The sequence below is a fragment of the Mastigoproctus giganteus genome, chromosome 3 (assembly GCF_048544385.1).
Source record: "Mastigoproctus giganteus isolate SK-2022 chromosome 3, ASM4854438v1, whole genome shotgun sequence".
Taxonomy (NCBI): domain Eukaryota; kingdom Metazoa; phylum Arthropoda; class Arachnida; order Uropygi; family Thelyphonidae; genus Mastigoproctus; species Mastigoproctus giganteus.
In genome coordinates this window covers 87,039,259-87,061,442 of record NC_143577.1, presented here as the reverse complement: position 1 = coordinate 87,061,442, position 22,184 = coordinate 87,039,259, and the positions used below count along the sequence as shown (strand labels likewise).

Below are 22,184 nucleotides of genomic sequence, written 5' to 3'. Positions count from 1 at the left end.
GAGCTGCTGGAACGAGTACAGAGAAGGGCAACAAGATTGGTGAATGGAACAAAGGGGTGCTCTTACGAAGAAAGGCTTAAGTTTTGCAAATTACAGTGTCTGGAGACTAGGCACCAGCGAGGTGATCTGATAGAGGTGTATAAAGCCTTGAATGGTTTGAGCATGCTCAATGCTGATGGGATTCTTCCTCTCGATCAGAAAAATCACCTGAGAGGGCATAAATTCAAATTGAGGAAAGACAGATGTAGGATAGACGTGGGAAATTTGCCTTTAGCCAGCGGGTGGTTGGTTGGTGGAACAGACTTCCATCCCTTGTGGTAGAGGTTGATAGCCTAAATAAGTTTAAGGCTCAGCTGGACAGGTATTTTGAACGAACAGAGGGGTGAAGTGGAAGTGGGTTTTTTTTTTTTTTTTGGCTGATACTGCATAAGCTTGCTTTCTTGCATCAAATGCCTCTACTAATGCTAATGCTAACTGTATACCCTTCTAGCAAATTGGCTGTTCGGAAGTAGGGATGAACTCCTTTTAGAAATTTTAGCATAAATAAACTAATTCCAATACAAGGAAATATTTTATCTGTATCACTCATTTATCTTTCGGGTCTAAATATTTTAATAAAATTACATCTTCGTGACACAATTTTATTGCATCACGAAGATGAAATTTTGTTTTAATGCATGTTTTTTTTTTGTTTATTTTCAATAAATAAAATTATGCATCAGTTTCACATCATGCCATTAGATATATTGTAAAAAACATTAATCATCTCGAATTTTGTGTCAAGATAGTGTACAACCATTATACAAAGTTTCTATCCTCCATCGCAAAACAAAATTATGTCAGACAGAAAAATCCGCATCCAAAGCATAATCCATATCGAAACACAAGACCAATCCATTAATCCCAATCATTGTTTATTAAAAATGCTTTTGTCCGCTATCGTTTTCTTATTTATGCAAATGAGGAACTCTGAAAAATAGTGATGTTTTCTGATCAATTTCAATGCATCACATCTATGATACCATTGATTTCAGTAGATCATTCAAGATACCACATATACATATATATATATATATATATTATATCAATTTTTATAAATCTTCAATGCTGATTTAGATTTATTATTGAATATTTCTGAGCAGACTAAAAAACAATAGCGGATGCGCAGTTAATGCAAAAACATCTGATACTGGTTTTTGCCAATTAATCAGCAAATATGCATATAAGTTGATTAATATGAGTAAATAAAATAAGCATATTAAATATTGGATCGTTCCATATCGCAGTGAAGGTCTTAAGATCTTTACTTAATAATTATGTTCTACACATGAATTCATACCTTCATCATACTTTTATTATAACACTGTTCAAAACTTGTATTATAAGCTTTGAACAGTGTTATAAACTAACATAACATAACCTAACCTAACCAACCTATTTATTATACTTTTTTTTAAATTAATACTTAAACTGACCTTTTTTCCTCCTTCTGTATTTGACTGCATATATTCGAAGTCACATACGATGAAACAGGCTAGATATGTAACCATGGGAACAGATTTTTCGAACGATGTGATGAGCATTGATCTGGGACTAGAACTCTTATCTTTGTATTCCTTTGACGACTGAAAAAAAAAAATAATGAAAACACAATCTATGTTATTAAATTTGATTTGATTCCGCACATAAAGTTCGGATTCCGCACAGTAAAAAAACAGATCCTGCGCGAATTGATAAATAAGCTTATATTTAAATCTCTAAACTTAAATTATATGTGATTTCGTGAGTACTCATGAAGTCCAGTGTAGATGAATTGATTTTTATTAAACGGGAACATATTTATAAAGAAGACTTCCTGAGATTTCCAAAGACGCCTGTGAATCTTTGGGACGTCAAAAAAAAAGGAAGTAGTATGAAACGAGAAGGCAGACATTCTTTAATCATAATCAATGTTTTAGTTATAATTAATGAATGTCTGCCAGTGCATTGGGAGACATTCAATAATTATAACCAAACACAAACGAAACATGTAAACGAATCGCTGTTTCTGATTTTTTCGATTCCAAAGAGTGTTATGAGCCTAAAGATAAATAAAAAAACGCCTTAAAATTAAATCTTATTTTATATTATTACAGAACTTTGATAATCTAGATCAGTGCAAAAATGTACAATTATCGGTTTTAGCATCAACACAAAAAAATGCAATTTGGGTTAATCCGATTTGATATCAAATCGGATTAAACTAAAGAGTAATAGGATAGGATGAGTCATTCCTAAGAGTAATAGGATTTGCAGTATCTTCGATAAAATAACTTCACAAATGTCTTAATTTTCAAGAGAGAAATTTTATAAAAAATAGGATTAGTATTGAAAAAGCAATTGAGAATAATAATGGATTTTATAAGAATCGCTTCTAGTTAAATTACTTCAAAAATTGATTCTGTCTTAGAGCACTTTTTTCTTGATAAATTGAGCGCTATGCAAAAACAACAGCAGCATAAATAATGAGAAACGAAAGAATAACGGTAATTGATACTTACATTTCTCATTTAACCTTAAAAAAAATGAAATTTAGTTCATCATAAAGCTGCTAAATAAAAATTAAGAATAACATAAAATAAGCATCAACAATGGTAATAGAAATAGTGCAAAAGTTATATATTTATGTCAATAAATATTAACGTATTAGTGCTATATTAAAATTAGTCCCGAAATTTCTACTTTGATTACATCAGTGCTGACTTTCACAAGAACTGCAGTATCCTTTCCCTTATACCACTTGAATTAAGTTGATTATAATGAAAGTAATAATGTGATAGAAGCCATTTGTAGAGGAATAACTAAATTCTCAGTTTTGTTATTTAAGCCACCTACATTTTTCATATAAAAATTCAATGAATAGATTCCAAATGTAACCTACTTTACGGTTCACTGAATTTCTAAGCTAAAAGCTGAATTCGAAAGAGTTCCTGCTACTACCGCTTCCGCAAATTTCTTTTCTTTCGATTTCAAAGGAAATAATTTTCTTAAATATCCAATAAAAAGAAGAATGTTTCTACGCCGTAATTTCAAGCTGAAACTTTATGAATAATTCATTAAACACAACACGCAATCGTCACAACATGCAAAAATTATTTTAGACAGCTGCCTTTCGCATCATCCCAATCAAAACTAACGTCATTATTTCATAATAAACATCTACGCAGTTTTGAAAATGTTTTCTTGATGCTGAAATGACAGTCGAGCATGGCTACTTATACATCCTTACTGTACTAATATTTAAATAAGTACTACTAGTTGCCTAAAACATATGACATTAAATTACACTGAATTGTCAAAACAAGGTTGTCGAAACAAACGTTTAGGAGCCCTCTTCTTTATCGAGGGCCAGGTGCTTAGCATCCAGTGCACACTTCCCTCTTTGGCACGGCTGGAAAGCCAGAACTTGGACGGGTTTTTTTTCTCTGCATAATGCAGGAAGGAATACATTACATAACAGCCACATTCAACACGTTTGTGAGTTTGGTTGATTGATTAAACTTTGTGAACTATAATCGCGTATGAATATATTTTAGATTTAAAAAAGTGATGTACTCTAATACGTAATTTAATAAACTTATCCCAACTCGCCAAGCACAAAAATCGACTTCACTTTCTTCCTTACAGCGTAATAAAGAGAAGAAAAATCGGTCTTAGCACGAACCACAGTTTTATCTCGATTCAGTCACGCGTGAACCAAAGAAAAAGAAACTAATGGTATGAGTGAGTTCTAAGTAAAATACTCTTCTTTATTAAAATTTTCCCTAATACCTTTAGGTTGATGTAAAATTATAGTTATTTGAAGTTATATCGAGTTTGGATTCCCAGTAAATTACAAATCACCTACAGCCACGAATTATCAAATCTTTAAATTGCCTTTGTTGTAAAATCGGCTTAACTGTTTTTATGGAATGAAAGACTCGAGTTTTCAGAAGAGGAGAAATAAAAAGAAAAGTAAATGAAAAAAAATAAAAAACTTTTAGAATTATTCATCTACTATGATGAATTAACCTCTTTTGAATTAAGAAATCAGTTTCATGTATTTATAATAAGGTCGAGCATAACACAAAAATAGATAAATGTAAGGTGTGTCAGTGGTTTTGTTATCTGATCTCTGGCACTGAAATTAACCTGCATTAAGCAATTTAAAATTCTCCAATTAGGTCGTTAGTTAAATCGCTTATTTTTTTAGTATTTGACCTTTTTTACAATCCGAATAGTGAGGGGTGCATTAACGTTATACATTTCTTCTATGATATTCATGTCAACATAATCTGAAGTGATTATGTTTTCAAAGTTTATAAATGAAAACTTTCTTTTAGGTAATCTGTGTAATTTGAATAAACTCTTGAGTAATCTGCCTTGAACTTTTAATCTGCCTCACCTCTCCGAAGTGCTCCTTCATTGAACCAAAGAAGTAATAATCATTGTGAACTAAATATAAACTATAAGGAGTATTGTTCATGATTTCTCAGCCCAAGGTTGCCATTTCGCTGTCGTCCACTTCTCTCTTTGTGAACGTGCGTTGACATGCAACAGGACGATTCCCTTTGACTGCTTCCCAAGCCTTTTCTTGAAAATTGCTGTAAGCATATCATTGAGAAGTTGCTGTAATACTGAAACTTAACTGTTACATGAGGGTACAAGGATTCGACAAGAATAAATCCATCTGAACCATAACAACAGAAAGTATTAAAAATTAATACTTTCTTCTCGTCTGGGGAGGCGTTATCTTGGATGGACGTACACAACTCCAGATACTGGAAGGCGGTACTGTAACCGGTGCACGCTACTGTACTGAGGTAATCCTTCCCCATGTGCGTCTGCTCCGAGGTGCTATTGGCCCCGAGCTTGTGTTTATGGATGATAACGCCACACCCACCCTCGCACTGCAGCTGTAGAAATGCTTTTGGAAAACGAGAACATTGTTCGTATGGATTGGCCTGCCCGTTTCTTTCGATCTAAATCCCATCGAACACATATGGGACGCTCTGGGGAGACGCCTAGTGGCACGTCCACACCACCAGAAAATGTTCACCAGCTGAAGATGGCGCTGACAGAGGAATGGACGATATTACCGAAAGAACTTATCAACAACATTGCTCTAAGTGTGGACAGGCGGTACAAAGCCTGTATCGATATTAGGGGTGGCCATATCTACTACTGAGGACCATCTTTTCCCTTTGTTCCATCTTTGGCAGTGATTCATCTGTATAATGGCAGCCAGTGCTATGTTGCCATTTTTTAATAAAGTCCTTCTGTACCGTTTTGTTTCCTTTTTTGTGTCGGTGTTGTTTCCTTCATCATTTCTGTACCTCACGAGGTTCCTTTTATATGCTTTTCCCATATCCAGGGCACTCCTATGAGAAGCTACAGATGAAAACCTCACTGGTCCTTAAATTTTGCACACCAGTGTACAGGTCTTCGTTTTCGGTCATTATCCTACGATATTTTAAAAGAAATGAGGGTGATGAGAACTTTAAGCACATATCTGAGTTTTTGAACATATTTCGTAAGAGACTCTGTCGAAATTATTTCAGGGAGGAAATGAATGCCGACCAGTGCATTAGCCGATCTCGTTGCCTCCTGAACAGTTTACTAATAGGTTATGTACTATCTAGTGGCTTGCCTCCGAAAACGTTTTAAAGCTGTACTCTAGAATATTGGAATGTAAGATACATCGGATCTCACCATAATGTTTATTATTATTTCAAAAGCTACCTTTCATATTACGCGATAGTAAGGATAGAGAAAAGGGATGCCGGAGCGTTGGTCCGGTGACAAAACACGTATTTCGCCACTTCATCTCTTGAATAAGCAAAGTTGTTGTTTTGCGCAGGGGATCTTCGTGGGTAGCACCGTCCTCCCACACCTCTATTATTTCTCTTTGTGGATACGTTGGTTCATACCTGTGTAGCCATCTCCAGTATACTGGTTGCAATATTTCTTACCTTGCATATGAGTATACAAAGCTTACTAACAATCTCACCATTGTGGAGGTGCAAGCAGAGAATTTGGTTGTCGCACAAAGACTAGGCTTTGTTGAAATTTAATCCACCTGACTCATAAGAAGGTCTTGATGGCCTTACCAAATTATGGCTCTTTTGAATTTTTTTTTCTTCTTGTGCTGCAGATCATTTGCTGTGCCATTCCATACTGAATTTATTTGATTCTGAAGTGAAGTACCCTCATTTGGTCTCGAATCACTTTTCGCTGCAGAAATGCATTGCCCACCAGTTCAAATGTCCGATGCAAACAACAAACGTTGCCTTTTGGTCCAAATTCGGAAAAAATGCGGGACTCGACACCTTTGGGACTCGACACACATAATTCCTTGTACAATAATTATCTATAACTTCGCACTTTTGAAATTTGTGTACATTTTTCATGAGGTATCCCGCATAGAAATCTGAGTCTGTTCTCTAAAATCAGTTCCTCGACGTGACAAATGTTCAAATCTGTGGCAGCTGCCGTCTGCACATAAACAAGAGTGGGTTATAAATTTCTTCGCGGCCTTCGGAAACTTGATGCACCAATCGCATACATTTGCTACGGTTACAGTTCCCTCCCGATATTGTGCACTTCACTTAACTTGTGGAGAGAATTTCCGCCGATTTCACTTTCTCTTTTAACAGCAATTTGATGATACAGCGCTATTCTACACTTGAAGTGAGAGAGAGTCTGACACCATCTTGTACTGCTTCTAACATGCGCGGAGGGCCCAGCTAGGGATTAAGAACAGTTCCTGCTATCTGCCACGAAGAGTGTTTTTAAAAATAAAAATTCGCTCAACTAGCCTACGGTTACAGAACAGCAAACGTAGTCAAGCCAGTTTTATACAGCTGCGTTTACTGCCACTGTTAGAGGTTGGGGCACCGAAAAATTCTGCTTTAACAAGCGCGATGTATAAAATACAATTTATTCATAACGAAAATTGTCAAAATTTCACTGAAGTTTATGGTTCGTTGGAAATACCAAATACTTCTTGCAGTTTTTTGGATGCGATGCTTTTATTACAGCATCACAGGGTGGTGCAGACGACATTATAAGAAATGTCTTGAGTAAGGGGGGGAAGGAATAAGATAACTAGTGAGAAGAACAGGATGCAGTTTGTTAATGTACCAGAAGGTCGACAACCTTGCGAGATCATGATCTGTTAATGTGCAAGACAAAAGAGAGCCAACAGCTGCCCAACCTCTCAGAAGCGAGGACAAAATCCAACGAAGATTTTATCATGCTGCCCGAAATGAACATGCTGTCAAAGATAGTGGAGTTAACGATCAGTTATAAAATAATCTTTTAGAGAATCAAAAAGAAGGTATTATGTAGTTCTCTGAAATTTTACGGCATTAAGAGCTTTATTTTCTACAAATTTCTATCAAAATAGTATTTCGAAATACGGCTGTTTAAAAATTCGTTACACTTTTTTGTTAAGAAAAATTTTAATTAGTAAAGTGTCGCCAATTGAAATAGCAACCCACTTAACGTCTTTTAGCCAGAAACATTAAAATGGCTCAATAAATCAGCATCCATCCATTTCATAGCTTCTGGAATTTTAGTTCTTTTATAGTTAAAGTATTTTTAGATACTTACTTTAAGGTTTGTTTGCTTCGATTTTAAGACTTTATGGGGAAAAATATTGGGGTTCCTTTCAGTATAAGAATTTTCGGATGACTCTTTTTTGTAAAAAAAGTCAGAGTAATCAGAGTATTATCCGATCTTCTTATATTGTTTATTTTTGATAGCAAAATCATTTGGAAAATAAAAAAGGAGAGAAAGAGCGATCTATTGTTTTTCTGATTTCACATTAAGGCCTAATTGTCTGTATTACTTTCACATTGGGAAAAGCACTGCCAGCATGACAATTCATTTTTGAGATGAGATCCAATGTAAGAAGCAAAGGAAATGAGAACCTTTCCACTGACATCATTGGGTCTTGCTTTCGAAATAGGCCACAGATTTAATCTCAAAGGATTTCATCAAATTTGATAGAAAATTAAATAGCTTTTGTATTTGTCTCTCGTGTTGAAACAATGTTGCAGTAGTTCATTAGTTTCTTTAAAGACTCTTGTGCCAAAGTCATCATCATTAATTGTTTTCTCACGTCCATGATACTATGGAATTATGTAGTTTTTACGGATTTTGTAATCACACTTTACCCAATTCATGTTGACAACTCTGTGTAGTGTCACCCGCCAATAGTTGAATTGCTAAATATTCCGAAAGAATACAAAATAAAATTAAACCTGGAATTGGGATAAGGGTGTACATAATTCCACAAAAGGCACAAAAATTATGCTTCTAGCTTCCAGACAGATCTTATATATTGTTATAGTTTTATATTTAACAGAAATTTATTTTGCCTTTTTTTCTGTGTTTTTTTTTTTTCTCCTTCAGTTGCTACCAATGATTTCAGTAATGGAACCCTACTAATAGAACATAAACCAAATTTCCTGGTGTCTGTTACAACGTCTTAAAAAAAGAAAGAAAAAAATCAAATTTTGTCTTGTGTTATTCTAATTAAGAGAATCCAGCTTTAAAATGCAGCTTCAGCATGTATAAAGCATAACGGATCACAAAAATTGTAGCATACAAGAAAGATTGGAAACAAATGAAAGTACGCATATTTTTAACATAGCATAGAGGAAGGGAACAAAAATGCACAATTTAACAACCTTTATTCAATGTATATAGCACTTTTAGATGAGGAAGCTTACTCTCAGTGAGATGTTCAATGATGTCTTGTGAAATATTCGTTTCGCAAGACACCATTTAACATCCCACTTTATTGACCTGTACAACCATATCTAGTCATTTACAGACTAGCGCGTATTCCCTCGGCAGTTCCCGTTGTATGAGGTCGTTATGTATGAGGTCGTTATATACACTCGCAATGGATGAGAGGTTCGGTGAATGTACAGACCAAGTAAGAATATCCACTTCGTGCAGGGAGTCCATGTGTATTGCGGTGTGACGGTCAAGCCATGAAAACTCCTTAATGAATTGCTCTTTCTTGCAGCACAGTAAAAATATGAAAAAGAAGCAGCATCATAATGAACATTCTTCAAACGGTTCTAAGTTCTATTATTTGGTGGGAATGATGGCAACTCATCGATGTATCAAGAAGCATTTTATATGCCTGTTGATACACAGGATATTAATACACTGAATATTAATTACAAATTCTAGTCCGCTACACATGATATTCCTCAGCTCATAATTCTCGAAATGGAATGTATGGCATTGAACAAGGAACGATTCTGAAGGTTTCTGATATGCACACTTCACTCGCTTGTTTTGCAATATTACATCTAAGATAAAATTTGGAATCATCGATAACGAGTACAGACTTCTTGTCTAGCCTCCAGTAACTCCTCTCTGCAATATTGCTGTCTATAAATTCTATGAATTGTTGATAACAATTATAACAATCGACGTTGTAATTGCTAAGTGAAAGGAGGCCATCAGACAATTGTGAGGTACTGGACTCGAATCGCAACTGTTTGCCTTAGAATCTTCTGGGGCTGGATTCATTCTGTAGGTCAATATGAAAGCTTTGACGTTGCTTCAGCTATGGAGTCCAGTATCGCTACTGTACCGTACTGCCATTATGACAATATATACACTACTGGCACCGTGTAATAGCTGCGTAACTTCTCTTGGCACCATAATTGTCGTGAATATTAGCAATTGAATGAAACCTGTGTCGGCTTCATTCAATTGTTAATATTCACGATTTTGTCATTCTCCATGCGTCTTGCAACACTTTGCAGCATCGAAACAAAGGCATGAAAGGGTGGCAGTTCATTTGTATAAACATATAATTTGCGCTACATTAACTGCACACAAAATGCAGTAATTTGCATTTGGTGCGAATTCGTAAATCTGTACAATTATTCTTTATGTTGCAGTTTCCATAATAGATGAATGTTAAAATATGATTTCGGATCACTCTGTTATAAAAAGTATCCCAAATCGCATTTAAATATTCATTCAATTGCATTCTTTTTTTTTTTTTTTTCTTTTTTATCTGGCACACACACATTTCTAATTAAAAACGCATAAAATTCACTTACCACTGTCGGCATATTCGATAAAGCAATATAACCCGTTTCATGGACTAGAGATACACTAAAAGTAGATTTAAAGCTTGGCTCGTCGAAACAGGGAAACGCCCTTCTTGCATAAGTTGGTTGAAATTTCGATGTCACGAGATACCTGAAATGGGATACGGAATTCAAATAATAATAATTGATTTAAAGTTTAAAAGAATATGGAACAAATATAAAATTATATTTAAAATATAATGATATTATATGAGATGTTATCCAAGATGAGATGGAGAATATTTTTGGATGTTAGCTTAATAGTATGCCTTTCATGTCGGGCAAGTTATGAACTTGAAACTCTTCAGTGAAGCCATGTAGAACATGCTGTGCGATCTATCTTTTGAAATTAAAAATTTTAATGAATAGTGTGCATAATTTTGTATTTTTATTTCATTTTAATAAAATATTTCCAGAAACATATGCTGAGAATTATGCGAATATTCTGCGAAAGGAAAACTTCCACGAACGTCCTACATCTTTTGGCCAAGAATCAAATGCCCATAGTCCTTCTCCATCTTGCTTATTCCCTGCTAATTCTTGTTTTCAGGGATAAAATCAAAAGTAAAATGAAATAATTTTTTTTTTTGCTATTATTATTTTTTTCGCTGTTATCTCTCTCTCTTATTTTAGTAGCACAGATTTAAATTCGGGGAAAATTGTAGAACAAGTCCTTTGTTTAAACAGGCAAACAATTGACTTTGACTCTAAAACAGAAAATGTATTTAAAGAAGGATTCTAATCTACAAAATTTTCAAACTCAAACGAACTTTTGAAAACTATATCGAATACTTATAAGATGTTATTTATAATATTTATAAGGTGTAATTTCGAAGTCAGCAGAAAACAAAGCAGAAAATAATTTTTACATCCAACATAAAATTAATGTGAAAACCTTTACTTTTTTAAAAAAAAAAATTCTCTAACGTTATGCATCTCATTTCTGTTTACCTGGTTTGAGAAAAGGGTAGAGAATTTTTCGTGAAAAAAATATCTATAATCTTGTGTTACTTTCTGAACAGTAAAAAAAATTTATGTTGAAACACTGAATCTTCATAACGATATTGTTATTTATTATAAAAATTTTTAAAATTTGTCTAAATTAACAAAATTTAAGTTATTTTCTCAAATTTATAAAGAACTATTATTATAGTTAATAGTAACAAATGCAAATTTATTCAGACACACCTTTTCCCACAAAGTGCCACTTTTAAGATGCAAGTTTAAATATGAGTTTGTAAGGCATGTATATATTTCAAAAAGCTCTTTGCTTCTCGTTGAAAAAAAAAAAAAAAATTACAATCTTTCTTATCTTATGAGTGTAGAGATTTCTGATTTTTAAAACCTCCCAGTCATAAGCACGATGCAATTTTCAAGCGAACAGTCGAGCATCCTTAGGGTTATTCACATTACGTTTTCGGGCATCTCCTTTTAGTCATCACTGGGAGGTTTTTACATTGTAAATCTGAATATGTTTTATTTATTAATCTGTATTGCATCCTTTATATTATTCATTAATTTCAACCATTCTTATAGCAAATGCAAGTATTAATCTTGAGTTCTCCTTTAAACTCCTCTAATCGTACATACCAAACGCCTTAATTTTATTTTTATAATATATGCAGTACGTTGCACATTAAGCGCAAATGTGGTCATTATAACTTAATTTAGTTTTATTCAACTTAAATATAATTAAGTTCTTATTTAAACTGGTTATAAACAATAATTACTACGATATATGTTTTCACTACACGCGACTATACTCTCCTGACCTTAAGGACCCGGAGTATAAACAGAAAATTTGTTTTTGGTTGTCAAGAACGCATTAATAGTCTATCTAGAGGTACGCCGGTACTAGCAAATATCTAGTCAGCTGTGATAAGAGCACGCTAGTGCCCGCCAAATGTTTGACGTCATACATTCCATTTATTTCAAGACAATGAAGACAATGTAGGAATACCCTGCTCTTTGGTCTGCCCTCTATTACCCTACTTTCCAAATGTCCCAAGGTTATGTTTTCAAGCCTGACCTCTTTTTTAATTTTCTTTTTCTTTTATTTCATCATGTTGTTGAGACGTTTTAAGAATTATGGCACATTGCCAAATATAATCTTATTCTGATTTTCCTTATGTATATATATCTGTAATAAATCTCATGGCCCATGACAAATGACGATTGAAGTACACACACAAAAGAGAGAACTATTGTATTAGAAATTTTCATCCCGTTACGAGCCATCTTTAAAAGCTTCGAAATTTGTATGGCTAGCCAATTCTCTTTCTCAAAAGAAGAAAATATTCCCTAATAGTCAAACAGGTGACAAAAAAATCTTTGTATGTTGTTAACTGAACAAAATAAATAACAATTTTTGATAAACGGCAATTATCACAAATTACAGTAGTACTGCTTCAGTGTTTTACCTTAAAATTATAAATTCAAGGGAGTTCTCTTGCATTGCAATAAAAATACGGAATTTAGAGTAAACCTCAAGGATATATCTTTCAACTTTTCCGTAGAAATGGATCGTTCATTCAAAATGATATTTGTTAAATAAATTATAGATGCTCATTCTTCTTTTGTTATTATAACCCATTAAGTTCAATTTATATTTTTGCGTGCACATTCGGCTTGCTCCATTTTTTTTCTTCTACACCGTTTATCTCCTTATTGTTATTTTTAAAACCTATGTTTCAGATAGAATCAAATACGCTATAGAATAACAAATAAGAGCTACGAAAAAGTTAACAGCCTAAAATTTTATGGATTATTTACGACGAGATTCGATAAAAAAAGAAGTAGCCAAACTTATCTTGTACAAAAATATACATTATCATTGGCTAACTTCTAGTGCTGATGTGATCATCTTCAAAATTCTCTCCTCCTGTCTTAATTCTAGGGTTGTCATTCGTCCCAATTTGAGAAGAACAAACACGATTTGCAAATGTATATCCCGCATCTTGCTTTATATGTTTTAATGGAAATTGAAAATCACACGTTCAACTTTTTTTTGACTTGGTACATTATTGATTAAATTAACACGGTTGCCAAGTATTCTGCAGAATCACAATCACTCTGCACACTAGACTCTGGTGTCTTTGGGACTGAACTAGCATAATAAAGGACTCGCAGGACCCGACCCAAGGTAGCGAAAGAACCCGCTCAAGATTAATGCCACGGACCTGACAAACCACAGATGGGCTCCAAACACCGGACTCCACGGATGGGATTTATCGCACGAATGATCTTATAATTGGTCTGATCCCAGCAGAGATCAGACCGGGACAACCGGACAGATCGCACCTCTGCTGCCAAATGCTACTGGGCGATCTGAATAGGGTGCTGTAACCCTATTCACTTTTAATTACCAAACCCCTGGCAGGGGGGAGGAGACTTTTTTCCCTCCCTTCCCTGCCGTGTTTTTTTTTTTTTTTCCTCCTTAGCCACGCTCCCTTGCGTGGCCCTTTGCCTCCACTCCCCGGGAGGAGCGGGGAGGTGACATCTGGGCACTCCCCCCTCGCTACCCCTCCTTCCCTCTGGTGGGGCATGGGCCTGCTCCACTGATTTGGGGGTCATCTCTATGGACCCCTTATTTCTGTCTTTTCCCCCAGCCTTTAGTCAACCCCCACCTCTCTCTAACTTATAATTACTAGTGTCTGAACCATTGTTAAATTGCTTGAGCCCCGAATTTTTTTTTTAATTATTTTTTTTAAAGTCCTAGCCACTGAAATCTCAGGAAATTAGGTGGCAGGACCTGCCAGAGTAAACAACTATAATAGCAGTGTACGCGGTCTGCCTCCACGAGGCAGAGTGTGGACAACGTTTGGTCCATTAGGGGCCCAGCGGCTAAATGACCAGAGGAACAACGGTACATGACACTATACATGTACAAAATCCATACACTTTTAAACCTCTGGCATTGACAGTGTTCTGTTTCATACCCACAATGTATAGCACGGGAGATGGGGGAAACCCCTGGTGCCGTTTGACACTAAACACTCTACACTCTGGTATAATTCAGAACTTAAAATGAGTTTCCAGAAGAAGCAACAAATCCACCGAACTTAAAGAAACCTAAAACGTCAATAATTCGCTTATTCAAGAACAAGTGCACACTCATTTCAATCGCTTCAAATTTCAGGCAACCAATATATATGCCAATTGAACTCCAGCTAATGTACAAAGTGCATAGAGACTTGACTCAGAAACATGACCTATGTTGTGGCTTAATTGCTTTTAGGATTAAACCGAAACCCCGCTCAAAACAGAGCTATTTATACCAACACACAACCCACTCAGCAGTAAATACTGAATGCCAATAAATAACACGAAAACAGCAATTGATGGCGGCTAATAATTCATTACCAGCTCTACGACAACAGGTGAAGATGGATTTCCCCAATTCTTGTTAAAATGCTCAAGTTAAAAAAATTTATGGGCGTTTTTCAAAACGTGGCTGAGTTAGTCAGTCTCAGGCGAAGGTACAATGGTTTTTCGCCCAGCAAATAGAAAATCGACCACAGAACGCACGAAATTTACAGACAATACGGAACGATATGGCCTCAGTCACTGATGCTCCTAAAACCCCAGTTCATTAACAACGACATTCGATGAATCAAACATAAGGAAATACATATATGAAGCATAAATGAAGTACAGAGTAAACCCATTAGCCTAAAATATCGGATAATGAAGTGCATAGAGTTCAAAGAACAATACAATTGCAAACAACACAGTGTATAAAATACATAGGTAAGTATAAATAATTTTACACCGCAGTATAAAACTGGTAGCGATACAGATGCTCATGAATCATTTCTGCCCGTAGAGAGAGAGAGACTACCTACGTAAAAATCCAAAAGTTCGTTATTATCTGAAAACGTTAGCAAGCCTCCTTCGTGGCATATAATACTGTTGGCTTGAAATGGCATCAAGGTGAGGTCGAGAAGCAGGATCGTGGACAGATATACAAATATATATACGACTGGTATATATATGATATATAAAAACTCTTACCATTATTAACTTAACTCATATATATATATATATATATATATATATATATATATCAGGATGCGGTATCTGTACTCCCTGTCACATTCAAACTTGTGAAGGCTAGCTTCACAATGACTGTACAGATGAGAGCATCTGATGAAAGGGCAGAAATCTACGGACAATTTAAAACAGCTGAGATATGGGCATAAAGTTGGGATCGCTCTAATGGAAGGCTATGGGACTCTCCAAATGCACAAATTCCAGAACGATGGTGCAGAAATATAGACAATGATCATTTTAACAGTCATGGTAAGACGTTTCACCCTAATTAGCGTGGGGAATCTTTGAGTTTGTAACAAACTGACCATCGCAATTCTTCTTAACTGTGATGGAAATTTATGTTTGTTTATGGCCCATTTTAAGAGCCAAAACTCAGCAGCGAAAAGTAGCTTAATTGTGGTAGGGGCAGTAGAAGCAAATATCTCTGCAGCATACGGAAATGGAGAATATATCATGGTTTTTATAATTTTTATAAATTCTGGTAATTGTGACATCAGAAATATACTGCAAATACCGTTTGGTAATCCAACGAAGTCGTGCTGCCGCTTGAGAAGCTTATCCGTTTGATTACTGAAGCAAAGGTCAGGGACAAACACAATCCCAAGATCAGTACACGTGTTGAAAATGGGGACAGGAGCATACACAGTGTTGACTGAATAGAAGAAGGAATTTTATTTAAGACGACTATCATAAATTCAGACTTTTCTGGTTTTATTTTTAGTTTGAATTGGTTGAAGTAATTTGAAAATCCCAGAAATTGTGTTATTAATTGATGTATTTATCACAGCATGATCGTGTGTAGAAATCAATATGAGGAACTTCATATCATTAGCATAACAAAGTATTATATCTGAACTCAACAAGTGGGGAGATAAAACGCTGTAAACAAGAGCCCATATAAGACACCACCCAGTGGAACGCCTGAAGAGATACATCGCACATACATTGGCCCACAGATAATAAGCTGGATTGTTCTATTTTGAAGGATTGACGTGAGGAACTGCAGAGTACCTCCATTGATCTGGTAATGGTCTGAAAGTAGCTTCAGCATGGCAGGAACCTTTATAGAGTCAAAAGTTGCTTCTTCAAGGTCTACATAGGTGACTGCATGGAAAGCTCCGCTTGAGATTCAAACGTAGACAGAATAACGCCAGTGGTGGCTAGGAGGTTTGTCACAGTGAATCTATAAGGAAGGGAGTAATAAAGTTGAGAAGGTTGATGTGAAATAAGTTGATTAGTTATAACAGGAAGGAGTATCTTCTCAAGCAGTTTCAGAAGACTTGAGGCATTGGAGATTGGCCGGTAATTCTTAATAACAATAGGAGACCGAATTTATTGTATCGACTTCACAAGTTAGATGAGTCCACTGCTGGGGAAAGAAATGACTTGAAAAAAAATAGCACTGAAAGTATTAAGAAGGGAATCCAGAATATATGGGCTAAGAGATTTGCTAATGAATTGAAGTATTCCACATGCACGTGAAGTAGCAGAACTGGCGTAGAATGACAGCAATATACTCTTGAGATCGAAACTATTGTCAGTGTATCAAGCTTGATTCCAGTTGTTGTATGTGAAGATCAGGGAGTTTATGAGTGGAGTATTCCGGAAGCTTAGAGTTCATCCCTTCTTTGGTAGCCTATAAGATTCCATAGATTTCTACCTTTTGAACAACTGTTAGCAGTGCAGTAAATGGCACTTTCTAAATGTTGGACTTTGTTTTTTTGTGTGCGATATTCTGTTTCTAAATATTATTATTAATAAGTTGTGTCTGTTTCATATAGTGTATGTTAATACGCTATATTCCAGGTGATTTGCCACACTTTAGTGGCAAATCACCTTGAATTGATGAAATCCCAGCGGAATTGATTAAAGCTACAGGTGTGAAGGGTGCCAAGTTTTTCATAAAATGATTGTAAAAATTTGGGAAACGGAACGGTGACCATCAGATTGAAAGAAATCAATTTTCCCTTACCAAAAAAAGGAGATCTGAAAATTCTCAAATTACAGGACTATTAGCCTAATTTCTCATGCTAGCAAGATTCTTCTTAAAATCATATTAAATCTCAAGAAAACTTTAGAAGAAATGCCAGAAGAGCAAGCAGGTTTCAGAAGGGATCAGAACTTAAGTCTACGACTGATTATTGAAAAATGCAAAGAATTCAATGTTCCAGTCATTTTGTGTTTTATAGATTATGAAAAAGCATTTGATGATGGTCAACATGAGAAAATATGGGAAACGATGACTATTATGGGTTTCCCAATCCACATAATTTAGCTGATTACGTTACTGTACCAGGAACAGGAAGGAACTGTGAGAACGAACATGGGAAACACGAATTTTTCACAATAGGTAACGGTGTCAGGCAGGGCTGTATTTTGTCACCTCACTTTTTAATCTTTATGCCGAAGATATCATGCGTGAAGCTTTGGAAGATTTAGAGACTGGCATCAAAATTGGAGGACTGAAGATAAATAACCTTCGTTATGCAGATGATACTGTGCTAATTTGTAATTCTAAGGACCGTCTTAAAGAAACTCTGAGGAGAGCATGTGAAGCAAGTAAGAAAAAAGGATTGTTTCTGAATGTGTGTAAAACTAAAATTATGGTGATTGGTGATAATATCGGTTCCGGTAAAGTGAAGATTAATGGGCAAAATATAGAAGAAGTTGATGAATTTGATTACTTAGGGTCAAGAATAAATAAAAATAGTGACTACTCAAATGATGTAAAGAGACGACGGGCAATTGCTAAAACGTTGGTCTCTGTTCTGATAAAATTATGGAGAGATCATGATCTGCCCCTAAAGATGAAACTGAGAATTATTGATTCGTTAATTTTTCCAGTTGCCACTTATGGGTGTGAAGGATGGAATCTGTAAAAAGTTGACAGGAAGACAGTTGAGGCATTTGAAATGTGGTGTTACAGGAAAAACTGCGTATTTCTTACTTGGATCGAAGAACGAATGAGTGGGTATTAAATAAAACTGGCAAGCCTAAAATTCTTCTTCGTAGCATCAACAGAAGAAAGCTCAAGTTTTTTGGTCATATAGTAAGAAGTGAAAACTTTCTGCTGAAGAATATAATGGAAAAAAAAAACCGAGGGAAAGATGTACAGAGGAAGACCTGCAACTATGTGGAAGGATGGGATCAGTGAACTTCTGGGCATGACACTTTGCGATGTTGCTCGTATAGCACACGATCGATGTAGTTAGAGGAATTTGTTGGTGGCCACAACAGTTCCTCAGGGGAGCTATGTGACTGGAAGAAGAAGAATGTTAATATATTTTGTCACTGTTTTATATTTTAACCATTATGTCTCTTATTGCTTCTAGCCCTGATGTTCAGAATCTTGATCAGCTTTGTTATCAACAGTCTTTCAATCAAAAATATATGTGAATCCCCTGGCCTTAGTCTACAGTGAAGGGAAATTGCATGCGTGTATTTCCTCGTACAATAAAGATTCCCAAATAGTCTCTGTGTGGGGAAGGGGCAAAGAGGTGAAAAATTTGATTGTTCTTCATACCGTACCCGTGTTAGTTAGTATTGGGTGAAGGTTACTTGGTTTTTTTTTTTTTTTCACGAAAATTACGTTACAAAGTGAGGCTACCACATTTAGATTCGATAGAAGCTGCTGTGCTCACTGTTCGATTTGCCAATATTTCTGCATGACTGTGCTTAGGCAGCATGATTATATATGTGATAATGGAAATAACAAATGTGTCAACAAGTCGAAAACACTGTTCTTGGTTTTATAACGAGCTATTTTATAAATATAAAAAAGACTGAATGACCGCTTCTCTTGTTATAATGATACAAAAAAGTAGGTCATTGGGATAACAAAAAAAAAAAAATCGGGAAGTAAAAATAGTGAACTGTCCAGTGTGGTAGCTAGAAATAAACTTGCGATTATTAGCAGTTTCCTTTGAGCAACGGACTTTCAGGTCAACAACATAGGTAACGAATACTGACTGAAACCATTTCTTGTTTCTTTATTTTTATTTGTTGAGAATGGGAAGGAGACAATGGCCCACGATGGTTTCACATCACTTTACCAGCATAGTCCTTTGTGTAAGCCACGGCCTTTGTAATCCACTGCAAGACTAATTAAGTGTATTCCAGAAATTGGATTTTTGGGAAAGAATCTCGTCAAGAAAGAACCATTATTGTAGAGAGCACAGGAAAGCGAAATGAAATGAAAAAAAAAAAAAAACTTCGATAGTTCAGGTGTTAAAAAGTTAGCCTGCAATAAAGGAAATCTTTTAAATGAAGCGAAGTCATCATTTTCTAAACATTTCAAAAGCAATCTTGTGACCTCGAATGATTATAAATTTATATTTCTATGTTCTTATTTCTTTCATTTTATCAGTTTATTTCTTGGTCTTTGTTTAATCAAATAAATAAAATGAAATAAAATAACATAAGTTCTCCCGCGATCTCTAACTAGAATGTGCCTGATTCATATCTGAATGTCACAACAACTTGTTCAGCAACTTAATCTATAACAGTATAATATGATTATTTTTGTGACCCAGAAAAATGTAAATCACACTTTATCAGGTTCGTGTGCAAGGTTTAATACCGCTGGGCTGGAAATTTGTGTACTTAAAACCTCGCAGTTGGTAATAATGTGCAAATAGAAATGACAGTGGATTCATTAGCGTAGTATTTCTGAACTTGATACTTTGTGCAATCCATTATTTAGTGAATAAACATATTCTTCGGGAACCCCCCCCCCTTGGGATATCGAAGGTTATCCTGGGAGAGAAACTACAACATATGGAAATAGGCAATATAATGTCCAACTCTTTTCCATTCATTCCAGTTCCTCCGTTTTACAAAAACAATTGACTGAATACTACTTTTTACACTTCTGCCAAACGTTGTACCTTATACTGTATATGTTTATTGTTTTGTTCTTGAGAATTTTTGTGAAACCAAACTGAATTAATTTGATTATAAGTGGATCATCTTTTTTAAAATTTCTGGTTTCTTATTTTTTTGTAAAATACAAAAAATTAAATGTATGTTTTATGTTCTTAATACAATAATAATAAATATGTTTCATTAAACTTAGCGATGTGTTTTGTGGGTAATTTTGGCTCTCTTCCCTCAAAAAAAAAAAAAAAATTGACATTCCATAGCGATTTTTACAGGGACATTGCTCTTTTTTTACTCAGAGTTTTCAATTGTTTCAGTTAATTATAACAGAGATAACCAAAATGATAATTTCCTTGTGTGTCTGTTTATCTGTAAACAAAGCATCGTTATAATCAACATGTCCTTTGACCTTACTTAGTTATCTAAGAGACGCTATTTTCAAGATTTATCTCCTACTAAAAGCACACGCACATCAGTTGTGTTTGCCTAAGAGACAAATCATAAACTCAAACGAAGTCAAACTAATAAACTGAACTCAAAACGCATACAAAAACTCAAAACTTAATCCCATTTTTAACCAGAACTTCATTTTAAACTACTTCATCAAGCACAGCGGGTGACGAATAAGGAATAAGGAATTATAGTTACTCCAGCCAATGGGCTTGTTTCATTCTAACAGAAAATCCGTACGGTCGGCCGCAATACAAGGACACTTACAATTTAAATATGCGAACCGAAAGAGTCTATTTCACTCCCTTAATTAACAACAAAAGATGCTACATTTTGAAACATCAGAATCAAACAAGGCGTGTCGAAGCTATAAACGCTGAATCTGAATGTGCCATCTACAAGGGAAGCGCTCTCACACGTGATTTCCCAGGTGACCTTCCGGATATAACTTTCCTTTAACGAAAACATTATCCGTGCTCTGCGACATCGAGACCCAACAGGAGCACCGAAGAAAGAATCTCGACGGGCTCTCCATTTTCAAAACAGCCAAAATGCAGGTCCCCTACAAACAGGACAGACTCTGGGCAATTGACCTCCTACTCTGCTCCTTCTACGCCACTTCACTTGCTGTTTTGGATACAGGGAGGAAGACATGTGGTATTACACTGCCTGCTTTAAAATAAAATGTATTTTTTTAAAGAAAACCACAAACACGAAAGATATTAGAACTTACAGGACCTAGTACCGGACATGGGTTGAAAGTTGGGAAGAGTGAAGAAGATACTCGTTGATATTAGACTTGAATTTCTGTAGATTGTAATTTCTCGAAAATCAATGTGCTCAAAACTTTCCGATGTTCATCGCATGTAGTTGACGAAGTCCAGAAACACTTTGCTCAAAATGACGAAAAACAATGATAAAACACATGTTAAGTTTTAAAAAACGAATGTTTATCCTCAAATAATTAACTCCCAGTTGCTGTTGGCCTTACAGTTCACTAATTGCATTTTAATACATACAGTATTTATTTAAAAATAAATCTTAATTTACGTTAAATATTAATCGATCGATTATCAGTACAGTACTATATATGGATGTTTTTTTTTTTAATACAGGATATGTATAATGTAACGCATGTAGTAATTATTGTATTTGTCAATATGCAGTACGAAAGAAATTCTGATTTTGAATGATTATAATATATATGCATACACACATAGCACTATTAATAATATATATTAATATATAAAGCCCAGCAGAATCCAATGCAACTATTAAAAAACTGATCACAAAATTGGATACATCTGCTTCTGTCCATAAGAAATTTTCTGTACTTTCGAATGAAAAAAAAACAAACTAACGAGGTTCAAGGTGTATTAGAAAATAATGCAATGAATACGCATACGATTGTAGCATCAGCCAAAAAAAAAAAAAAAAAAAAAATATATATATATATATATATATATATATATGAAATATGAAAACGAAGAAGTGGAAGGAAAAAAAAAAGGAAAAAATAAGGAAAAACAGTACGTGTACCTGAATGCCCAAAGCAGCAAAACAGGATGCATGTATATAAATAAGTGTCACCAATGAAAGTAAAATAAAATAAAAATAGATGGAGAAGTTATTAAACACAAAATGCCGAGCCTAGTTGAA

The 22,184-nt window shown here is 35.0% G+C and overlaps 1 protein-coding gene across 2 annotated transcripts in view; it reads right to left on the bottom strand.

Moving 5' to 3' along the window:
• Positions 1–22,184, bottom strand: part of LOC150088134 (uncharacterized) — a 244,538-nt gene that overhangs the window by 184,774 nt on the left and 37,580 nt on the right. For both annotated transcript variants that reach the window (XM_090369346.1, XM_090369345.1), the window contains exons 2-3: positions 10,116–10,257; positions 1,476–1,625 (exon numbers count right to left, since the gene is read on the bottom strand). In XM_090369346.1, the coding sequence (XP_090225472.1) occupies positions 1,476–1,625; positions 10,116–10,257 (292 nt within the window). The remainder of the gene's footprint in view (positions 1–1,475; positions 1,626–10,115; positions 10,258–22,184) is intronic.